The sequence below is a fragment of the Salmo salar genome, chromosome 02 (assembly GCF_965601325.2).
Source record: "Salmo salar chromosome 02, fSalSal1, whole genome shotgun sequence".
Taxonomy (NCBI): domain Eukaryota; kingdom Metazoa; phylum Chordata; class Actinopteri; order Salmoniformes; family Salmonidae; genus Salmo; species Salmo salar.
This window is the reverse complement of record NC_138292.1, coordinates 13,427,974-13,439,284: the sequence shown is the minus strand read 5'-3', so window position 1 is coordinate 13,439,284 and position 11,311 is coordinate 13,427,974. Positions and strand designations below refer to the sequence as shown.

At 43.9% G+C, this 11,311-nt stretch overlaps 1 protein-coding gene across 2 annotated transcripts; it reads right to left on the bottom strand.

Annotated features, from left to right (window-relative positions):
- Nucleotides 1-241: 241 nt before the first annotated feature.
- On the bottom strand, nt 242-9,358 carry LOC145860030 (zymogen granule membrane protein 16-like). Of its 2 annotated transcripts, none has more exons than XM_082959949.1 (5): nt 9,238-9,358; nt 8,906-8,927; nt 8,707-8,759; nt 1,652-1,817; nt 242-1,246 (listed from the first exon to the last, which is right to left on the bottom strand). In XM_082959949.1, the coding sequence occupies exons 3-5, from the start codon at nt 8,756-8,758 to the stop codon at nt 877-879; spliced, it is 588 nt and encodes a 195-aa protein (XP_082816075.1). In that variant the 5' UTR covers nt 8,759; nt 8,906-8,927; nt 9,238-9,358; the 3' UTR covers nt 242-876. The 2 variants fall into 2 exon arrangements, with proteins under 2 accessions (XP_082816075.1, XP_082816073.1); XM_082959947.1 differs by having other exon boundaries at nt 9,242-9,358.
- Nucleotides 9,359-11,311: the final 1,953 nt, after the last annotated feature.

Sequence of the window (11,311 nt, the reverse complement as noted above, 5' to 3'; positions counted from 1 at the left end):
CATTTGAACGTCTAATCTCCACCCGGCAAAGCCAGAAGAGGACTGGCCACCCCTCATAGCCGGGATCCTCTCTAGGTTTCTTCCTAGGTTCTGTGCTTCTACACCTGCATTGCTTGCTGTTTGGGGTTTTAGGCTGGGTTTCTGTACTGCACTTTGAGAAATCAGCTGATGTAAGAAGGGCTTTATAAATACATTTGATTTGATTTGATCCTATCAAAAGGAACACAATGAAATATAATGATTAAAGATATGCTTTTTATTAAAATGTCCATAAGCAGATGTAGCAGAAAAGGAACAACAAATAACAAATGCAGCGTGTATAAAATAGTGAAGGTGAAGTACCCTGAGACGCTATTATCTCCCCATAATATTTGATTGTTCAATTAATCAAAGACATAATTAATCCTTTAAATCCCATATGATTCTTTCATTTATTGTGATAAATTGTGATAACCTCAAATGATGTGTAACAACGCATGTGGTCTGTGACCGACGCTGACAGGACAGCTTTAATATTCCTATCTGATGGGCTCTTCATGAGAATTTAAACTCAATGAATTTGAATGTTTAGAAGTATTCTTGTACTGCTTCAAGTGAGGGATCACTTTAAAAATTCTCCCAAAATATTTGAAACATTCAAATTCATTCAGTTTCAATTCTCATGAAGCACCCATCAGATAGTGATATGAAAAACAGTTCTGTCAGCATCTATGTCAATCATCCGTCCAAACATATAGGGTCAGTTTCCTGGACCCAGATTAAGTCACTCCTGGACTAAAAAGCATGTTGAATGGAGAATCTCCATTGAAAGTAACTAGTCCAGGACTAGGCTTAATCTGTATCCGGGATACCATCCCAAAGAGCAAGACATACTTTTTAGGAGTAAGTAGGAGTTACTGTTTCCAGTGCTGTATCCAGAGTACTGTTTCCAGCCCGTTCCATGTACACCAATCCCCAGTGGGCTCCGATGGAGGTGATCCCGGCACCGTTGAAGCGACCGCTGAGCAGCCTCAGCTCATTGCCCATGTTGGCTGGGTAGAAGTTGAAGGAGACTTGGCTAGGCTGGCCGGCTGACAGAGTGCGCCCCGTGTTGGTGGTTAACACCAGCTTGCAGATGTAGTCTACTGGGTTGTACTTCCCAGACACCTCGACGATGGACTCATCATTAAACAGCTCCATCTCCTGCTTTTCACCCCCTTCACGACCAAACACAGGGGACCAGGTGGAGCCGTATCTCAGCTGGAACCTAAAACAGAGGAAGCTTTTCACGTTGGTTGTGTTTTGATAAGGCACATTCAGACCGAGAGAGCATGTAGCGTCAGAGAATATCAAGGAATGACATTTTACATTGTACTCTGGGTAAGATAAGATAACAATATTGTCTGGTCATGTACTGAATATGTAATTTACACAACAATTAAATAAAGAAAGAAAGAAAGACAGAAAGAAAGAAAGAAAGAAAGAAAGAAAGAAAGAAAGAAAGAAAGAAAGAAAGAAAGAAAGAAAGAAAGAAAGAAAGAAAGAAAGAAAGAAAGAGTGAAAGAAAAGTGTGTCTGTTGGGTAGTGTAGTTTGACTGAGTCAGTGGTGTCTGTTGGGTAGTGTAGTTGGACTGAGTCAGTGGTGTCTGTTCATGGGTCAGGGTCTGCTCACCCGCTGATGTAGGCGTTGCTGTTGTAGTAGTAGTAGTAGTAGTAGTAGTTGTTGTTGTTGGTCTCCCACACTCTGACTCCTGTGATGCGTCCCTCACCGTAGGAAGCAAATGGGGTGCCACCTCCTTGACCCACCGCAGAGGAATACGAGTACGGATCTTTGATGGCTAAAATAACATGGGAAATATGTTTACTATATTAATAATTCTATTTTTCTAGCTGCCACCGATCCACGTTTCTTTTTCCATTTGTTATGTCTTGATTGTTCACACCTGGTTCCCATTACATTACTATTATTTCCCTATTTAACCCTCTGGTTCTCATTATGTTTTGTGCGTGATTGTTTCCTGGTTTTTGTGTTAGGATTTGTTATCCTTGCGTGGATTTATTGGCTGATTCTTTTTCCGAGTAAAGTACGTTATTTTACTCAGTTTTGTGTCCTGCGCCTGACTCCGTCCTCACCTCTGCACAACTGACACTTGACAGAATCACGCACCTTTTTTTATGGAGTCAGCAGGTGCACCCAGTCCTCCGGTACCAGTGGAGGAACACGTCCAGCAGCACGCGATGATGCTCCAACATCTTGGCACAGCCATGGATTGCGTGCTGCTCACCATGGAGCAATGGGAAAAAGGGGTTTTTCCCACATCCCCATCAACTTCACTCCAACCCACACCACAACCCACACCGCTGTCCACCCCTCCGTCACCTGGACCCAGTGGGATTCGGCTCTCGCTCCCGAGCGCTTATGATGGGACGGCTGCCGGGTGCCAGGGGTTCCTGCTCCAGTTGGAGCCCTACCTGGCGACCATCCACCCGGCTCCCTCGGGATACTAGAGCGTGTCCACCCTCATCTCCTGTCTGTCGGGGAAGGCGCTTGAGTGGATGATCGAAGACCTTCCGGAAGCGACGGGTGAAATCCTCATAGCGGACCAACGTTGCGTCTATACTTCCCCATTCCGCGTTGGCCCGCTATGAGGATTTCACCCGTCGTTTCCGGGCGGTCTTCGATCATCCACCTGAGGGGAGAGCAGCGGGGGAACGCTTGTTCCATCTCAGACAGGGGATGAGGAGCACACAGGAATTCGCACTGGACTTCAGGACCCTGGCTGCCAGCGCGGGATGGAATGAGAGGGCCCTGATTGACCATTACCGATGTAGTCTACGTGAGGACCTTCATCAGGAGCTGGCCTGCAGGGACACCACCCTTACCCCCGACCAGCTGGTGGATTTATGTATCCGGCTGGATAACCTGTTGGCCACCCGCGGATGTCCGGATCGGGTCCGTCCATTCCATCCCCCAGCGCCTCCTGCACTACCTGTGGCCGCAGAGGACACACTGCTGGTCGGTGCTGGAGAGGTTCCCCAGGAAGTCAAGGCAGCAGGCAGGGCACTGGTGTATCATCCCAGGTGAGTATGCACCCAACTCACCCAGAGCTTCCTGTTGCGCACATGTATATATCTATAGAATTTCCTGAGTTTTCCCCGCATTCCCAGCATAAGGCGCTAGTAGATTCAGGTGCAGCTGGGAACTTTATTGACCGTTCATTTGTTCGTAGATTAGGGATCCCTATTGTTCCTGTTGATGTGCCCTTCCCTGTACATTCCTTAGATAGTCGTCCTTTAGGGTCGGGTCTGATTAGGGAGGTCACAACTCCACTATGTATGATAATGCAGGAGGGTCATGAGGAGAGAATTAGTCTCTTCCTGATAGATTCTCCTGCGTTTCCTGTGGTGTTGGGGTTTCCCTGGTTGGCCCAACATGACTCGTGGCAACAGAGGGCTCGCAAGGGATGGTCACGTCAGTGTTCAGGGAGGTGTATAGGTGTTTCCATAGGTGCAACAACGGTGGAGAGTCCAAACCAGGTCTCCACCATGCACATCCCCCCTGAATATGCTGATTTGGGGCGACTCAACTACCACCCGATCGACGGAGGGATTGTGTGATAAATCTCCTGGTAGATGCAGCACTTCCCAGGAGTCATGTGTATCCTCTGTCACAGGAGGAGACGGCGGCTATGGAAACATATGTCACCGAATCTCTGGGACAGGGATGCATTCGGCCTTCCACTTCACCTGCCTCCTCAAGTTTCTTTTTTGTGAAGAAGAAGGGTGCAGGTTTACGCCTGTGCATTGACTATAGAGGTTTAAATAAGATCACGGTGAAGTATATTTACCCTCTGCCTCTCATAGCCAGTGTGACCGAGTCATTGCATGGGGCGCGCTTCTTCACCAAATTGGATCTCAGGAGTGCTTACAACCTGGTGCGCATCCGGGAGGGGGATGAGTGGAAGACGGCATTTAGTACCACCTCTGGGCACTATGAGTACCTCGTCATGCCGTACGGGTTTATGAATGCTCCATCCGTCTTCCAATCCTTTGTAGACGAGATTTTCAGGGACCTGCACGGGCAGGGTGTAGTGGTGTATATAGATGACATTCTAATATACTCCGCTACACGCGCCGAGCATGTGTCTCTGGTGCGCAAGGTGCTTGGTCGACTGTTGGAACATGACCTGTACGTTAAGGCTGCGAAATGTCTGTTCATCCAACAGTCCGTCTCCTTCCTAGGGTATCGCCTGTCCGAGTCAGCGGTGGAGATGAAGAATGACCGCATTTCAGCCGTGCGTAATGACCGACTCCAACCACGGTAAAGGAGGTGCAGCGGTTCTTAGGGTTTGCCAACTACTACTGGAAGTTTATACGGGGCTTTGGTCAGGTAGTGGCTCCCATTACCTCTTTGCTGAAGGGGGGACCGGTGCGACTGCAGTGGTCAGCTGGGGCGGACAGGGCTTTTGGTCACCTGAAGGCTCTGTTTACCTCGGCTCCTGTGTTGGCTCATCCTGATCCCTCCTTAGCGTTCATAGTAGAGGTGGACGCGTCCGAGGCTGGGATAGGAGCTGTGCTGTCTCAGCGCTCGGGTACGCCACCTAAACTGCACCTCTGTGCGTTCTTTTCGAAGAAGCTCAGCCCAGCGGAGCAAAACTTGGCCCTGTCCGGGGGTATCATCGGATGGGGCCACAGTGTCTTCTGATCCCTCCTGTCTCAGCCTCCAGTATTTATGCTGCAGTAGTTTATGTGTCGGGGGGCTAGGGTCAGTCTGTTACATCTGGAGTATTTCTCTTGTCTTATCCGGTGTCCTGTGTGAATTTAAATATGCTCTCTCTAATTCTCCCTTTCTCTCTTTCTGTCTTTCTCTCGGAGGACCTGAGCCCTAGGACCATGCCTCAGGACTACCTGGTATGATGACTCCTTGCTGTCCCCAGTCCACCTGGCCGTGCTGCTGCTCCAGTTTCAACTGTTCTGCCTGCGGCTATGGAACCCTGACCTGTTCACCGGACGTGCTTGTTGCACCCTCGACAACTACTATGATTATTATTATTTGACCATGCTGGTCATTTATGAACATTTTAACATTTTAACATTTTGACCATGTTCTGTTATAATATCCACCCTGCACAGCCAGAAGAGGACTGGCCACCCCTCATAGCCTGGTTCCTCTCTAGGTTTCTTCCTAGGTTTTTGGCCTTTCTAGGGAGTTTTTCCTAGGGAGTTTTTCCTAGCCACCGTGCTTCTTTCACATGCTTTGCTTGCTGTTTGGGGTTTTAGGCTGGGTTTCTGTACAGCACTTTGAGAATATCAGCTGATGTACGAAGGGCTATATAAAAATAAATTTGATTTGATTTGATTTGATGTGGGGGACCAGGAGCTGTTGGCTGTTGTCGGGGCTCTGAAAGCGTGGAGGCATTGGCTTGAGGGGGCTAAACACCATTTTCTCATTTGGACTGACCACTGTCGTGTCTTTGGGATCATTAAAACGGAAGACATGTTTATCAAATAACTCTCTGTGATTATTATTACGCGATTAAACTGATTAATCGTGTAACTGTAATTAACTAGGAGGTCGGGGCATCAAGGAAAATATTCAGATTACAAAATTATAATTTTCCTAATATAACTTTCAGATATCATACTATCTGATCTGAGTCTTCTGATTAATGATGTGTTATTTACCTCACGTCAGTCTCATTCCAAACGTTGTAAATTGTTGGTTATCTGCACGAACCCAGTCTTCACTATGAGTCATCCATACATCAATTGTCTTAAAATCGTTTATTTACTAATCTAAGTAATTCACAGAAATGCATAACAAAACATATGGTTACAAGGAAATGATAGGAGAATGTGCCCTACGATTTCCTGAACATCAACGCCATAGTAAAACGCTGTTTTTGGATATAAATATGAACTTGATAGAACTAAAAATGCATGTATTGTCTAACATAATGTCCTAGGAGTGTCATCTGATGGAGATTGTCAAAGGTTAGTGCATCATTTTAGCTGGTTTTATGGTTTTGGTGACGCCTGTCTTTGAATTGACAAAACATTACACACAGCTATTGTCAATGTACTCTCCTAACATAATCTAACTTTATGCTTTCGCCGTAAAACCTTTTTGAAATCGGACAACGTGGTTAGATTAAGGAGATGTGTATCTTTCAAAGAGTGTAAGATAGTTGTATGTTTGAAAAATTTGAATTTTGACATTTATTTGGTTTCAAATTTGCCGCTCTTGAAATGCACCTGCTGTTGATAGGGTGCACCACGGGTGGCACGCTAGCGTCCCACATAGCCCCAAGAGGTTAACGCAGAGGCTGCAGACCTCACGTACCCGGAACAGACTTGGTTACATTTCGTCACTGACTTATATTGTGGCGAGGGGAGAAGGGTGTGTTTCATCGTTTATAACCCCTGTCTCTTCACAGGGGCGGGCCACTGATTGGTCAGGGCTCTTTCCTTATGAAATCCCAATTCTCTCATTTGGAAGCTAAAATTACATTTAATCTCCTAACAAACAGTTTCAATATCAAACATTTAAATTGCACAACAATTCCATGTGAATCTGATAACTAAAATGTGTAGACTTTCCCAGGTACAGTTTATGTCGTCCTGTCATCAGTCATAATGTCTCAGATGACAACCGAACTGACATCCATACTCATTACGTACCTGATATACAACTGGTTCTATTACCGTAATATGGTTCCCCCCCCCCACTTGTTTGATGTTCCCAGACTCTCTATATTTAACCTCTCTAGGGTAGGGGGCAGTATTTTCACGGCCGGATGAAAAACGTACCCAAATTAAACGGCCTACTACTCGGGCCCAGGAACGAGAATATGCATATTATTAGTAGATTTGGATAGGAAACACTCTGAAGGTTCTAAAACTGTTTGAATGATGTCTGTGAGTATAACAGAACTCATATGGCAGGCAAAAACCTGAGAAAAATCTAACCAGGAAGGGAGAATTCTGGTGCTTGTAGTCCTTTCAAGTCATTGCCTATCGAACACTCAGTGATTAGGGTTCATTTTGCACTTCCTAAGGCTTCCACTAGATGTCAACAGTCTTTAGAAAGTTGTTTGAGGCGTCTATGATGAACAGAGAGCGAACAGAGGAAGTTGGAAGTTGTTGACTCAGGAAGGTACTGGCGTTCATTGGCGCGCATTCACATGAGAGTTAGCTGTGTTCCAAAATGTTTTTCAAGACAATGGAATCGTCCGGTTGGAATATTTTTGAAGTTCTAAGTGATAAAGGCCCTAAAGATTGATGCTATACAATGTTTGACATGTTTGAACGAACGTAAATTGAACATTTTTTACTTTTCGTCGTGACATTTTCCGCGTGCTTCCTACACTTGGAGTAGCTTACTGAACGCGCTAACAACAAGGACCTATTGGGACTTTATCGAACAAAGCAACATTTATTGTGGACCTTGGATTCCTGGAAGTGCCTTCTGATGAAGATCATCAAAGGTAAGTGAATATTTCTAATGCTATTTATGATTTTAGATGACTCCAAAATGGCGGGTATCTGTATTGCCTAGTGTATTTTTCTGAGCACAGTACTCAGATTGAAGCTTTTTTGAAATCTGTCACAGCGTTTGCATAAAGGAGATGTTCATCTATAATTCTTTGAATAACAGTTTAATATTTTATCAACGTTTATGGTGAGTATTTTTGGAAATTGTTGTGCTGATTCACCGGCAGTATTGGAGGCAAAATATTTTCTGAACATCACGCACCAATGTAAAATGGGGTTTATGGATATAAATATGAACTTTATCGAACAAAAAATGCATGTATTGTCTAACATGAGGTCCTTGGAGTGTCATCTGATGAAGATCGTCAAAGGTTAGTGCATAATTTTAGCTGGTTTTCTGGTTTTTGTGATGCCTGTCCTTGCTAGGAAAATGGCTGGGTGCTTTTCCTTGTGTTGGAACTGTCCTAACATAATCTAACTTTATGCTTTCACCATAAAGCCTTTTTGAAATCGGACAATGTGGTTACATTAAGGAGACGTGTACCTTTAAAATGGTGTAAAATAGTCCTTTGTTTGAAAACTTTGAATTATGACATTTTGTGGTTTTTAATTTGGTGCTCTGATTTTTCACTGGCTGTTGAAAAGTGTGAACCGTGGGTGGTGTCCCACCTGCCCAAGAGAGGTTAACAAAGGCTATTCAAAAGTCCTTCAGTAGGGTCAGAGAGAGAGGGGAAGGGAGAAAAGTATTTATGGGGGGTAAACCCATAAACCTTTCTCACAGGCCAACGTCATGACACCACCGCAATCTGGAGTACATCTGGGCCAGCGAGGAGAATGAATCCTCGCCAGGCAAGGTGGGTCATGTTTTTCACCCGTTTTGTGTTCACTCTATCCTACAGACCAGGTTCCCAGAACGCTAAGGCAGACACACTGTCTCGGATATATGACACAGAGGAGCGGTCCACGGATCCCACTCCCATAATTCCGGCTTCTTGCCTGTTGGCACCGGTTGTATGGGAGGTTGACGCGGATATCAAGCGGGCGTTACGTGCGGAGCCCACTCCCCCCCAGTGTCCATTTGGACGTAAGTGGGAGGGAGTGGGATTTATTGGCAGATTTTTTTCCGAGTAAAGTACGTTATTTTACTCACATCTGCACAACTGACACTTGACATGGTGAAAGCACAAAAGCTATTTTATCATTATAATTCAGAATTGCATTTTAATTACTCACGCATTGCCAAGCAGCTAGCCAAGAACACTGTGACAACCAGGATTGAGAACATTCTGCAAAAGGGAGGCATCAATACTTAAGACCTTTAATTTCAGTCAGTTTCACTCTCACTCCATTTCACTTTAAATGGTAAAACTTGAAATAATGTAGTTAATAATGTTTTTCATAGTAGTTTGTCAAAACAACTAAGTCCTTTTACCTGTCAGGTCAACCAGTGTTTCCTAGGAGGGAAAAGAAAATAACCTTTTCGAATTGTGACGTAACAAACAACAAACCATTCTTGAATGTGAAATGTTATAAAACAGCTCTAAAAAGTTGAACCTAATCTTGTTTACTACAATCACTATTGTAGTGCTAAGCTACTGTCACATTCAAAATAATGTCAGATCATTGAATCTAAATTTAGAGGCAAAAGGGCCAACATGTTTGTGCCCAAGTACCAAGAGATAATGAGTATTAACTTCATAATATTTCCCACACCAGTATCATGCATTGAATACAAGTTTTCTATTTAGTTAGTTGTGTAGTTACCCACAGTGCTATCTTGAGATGTGTGTGAAAACCTGTGAAAGCTTGTTATCTCTGTCTCTGCAAGGTCCTTCTAGTCTACTGCTTCCTCTTAGAACTGCATTTATACCTGCTGAACATTCCATCAGCTCTAGATGGAAGGAGCATGACAAAGAACACCTTTAGTCAGTCACTATAGAGAAGTCAGACATTGTTTTCTAATTGGTCGAGGCTACTTTGGGAGGGAGTACCAAGGAAATACTATAAGGAAACAAGCATCTTTCTGGTAAGAAGAAGGGCGGGGGTGTATGACTTATGATTAGCGAGACGTGGTGTGATCATAACAACATACAGGAACTCAAGTCCTTCTGTTCACCCGACTTAGAATTCCTCACAATCAAATGCCGACCGCATTATCTACCTAGAGAATTCTCTTCGATTATAATCACAGCCGCATATATCCCCCCTAAGCAGACACATCGATGGCCCTGAAACGAACTTCATTTGACTCTATGTAAACTGGAAACCACGTATACTGAGGCTGCTTTTATTGTAGCTGGGGATTTTAACAAGGCTAATCTGAAAACAAGGCTGCCTAAATTCTATCAGCATATCGATTGCGCTACCAGGGCTGGCAAAACCCTAGATCATTGCTATTCTAACTTCCGTGACGCATAAGGCCCTCCCCCGCCCTCCTTTCGGAAAAGCTGACCACGACTCCATTTTGTTGCTTCCAGCCTGTAGACAGAAACTAAAACAGGAATCTCCCGCACTCAGGTCTGTTCAACACTGGTCCGACCAATCGGATTCCACTCTTCAAGATTGCTTCGATCACGTGGACTGGGATATGTTCCGCATTGTGGCGAACAACAACATTGACGAATACGCTGAGTCGGTGAGTGGGTTTATTAGCAAGTGCATCGGCGATGTTGTACCCACAGCGTCTATTAAGACATTCCCAAACCAGAAACCGTGGATTGATGGCAGCATTCGTGCAAAACTGAAAGCGCGAACCACTGCTTTTAATCAGGGCAAGGTGACCGGAAACATGACCGAATACAAACAATGTAGCTATACCCTCCGCAAGGCAATTAACCTCTATGGGCTAGGTGGGGCGCTAGCGTGCCACCCGTGGTGCACTCCATCAACAGCAGGTGCATTTCAAGAGCGGCAAATTTGAATCCAAATAAATGTCAAAATTCAAATTTTTCAAACATACAACTATTTTACACCCTTTGAAAGATAAACATCTCCTTAATGTAACAACGTTTTACGATTTCAAAAAGGTTTTACGGCGAAAGCATAAATTTAGAGTATGTTAGGACAGTACATTTACAAGAGTTGTGTGTAATGTTTTGTCAAGTCAAAGACAGGGTCACCAAAACCATAAAACCAGCTAAAATGATGCACTAACCTTTTACAATCTCCATCAGATGACACTCCTAGGACATTATGTTAGACAATGCATGCATTTTTAGTTCTATCAAGTTCATATTTATATCCAAAAACAGCGTTTTACTATGGCATTGATGTTGAGGAAATCGTTTCCCTCCAATAACCGGCAGTCAAGTCAGCGTCACAAATTAAATAATTAAAATTAGAAAACATTGGTAAAATATTATATTGTCATTTAAAGAATTATAGATTTACATCTCTTGAACGCAATCAACTTGCCAGATTTAAAAATAACCTTACTGGGAAATCACACTTTGCAATAATCTGAGCACTGCGCCCAGAAAAATACGCGTTGCGATACAGACTAGACGTCATGTTGGGGAGATCTAAAATCGAAAATACTATGTAAATAATCCATTACCTTTGATTCTCTTCATCAGATGTCACTTCCAGGTATCACAGGTCCATAACGAATGTAGTTTTGTTCAAAAAAGCTCATCATTTATGTCCAAAAATCTCCGTCTTGTTAGCACATGATCTAAGCCAGCCGGACTTCTCGTCATGAACGAGGGGAAAAAATATATTTACGTTCGTTCAAACATGTCAAACGTTGTATAGCATAAATCATTAGGGCCTTTTTTAACCAGAACATGAATAATATTCAAGGTGGACGAATGCATACTCTTTTATAACGTATTGGAAC

Bases quoted from the DNA above. Each gene is read 5' to 3' on its own strand.
- LOC145860030 (XM_082959949.1), bottom strand. From the start codon at position 8,758: ATGTTCTCAATCCTGGTTGTCACAGTGTTCTTGGCTAGCTGCTTGGCA. The intron at 1,818-8,706 runs GTGAGTAATTAA...ATGTTATTTTAG, and splicing joins GGCTAGCTGCTTGGCAATGC to CCATCAAAGATCCGTACTCG. The intron at 1,247-1,651 runs GTGAGCAGACCC...CCTCTGTTTTAG, and splicing joins AGCAACGCCTACATCAGCGG to GTTCCAGCTGAGATACGGCT.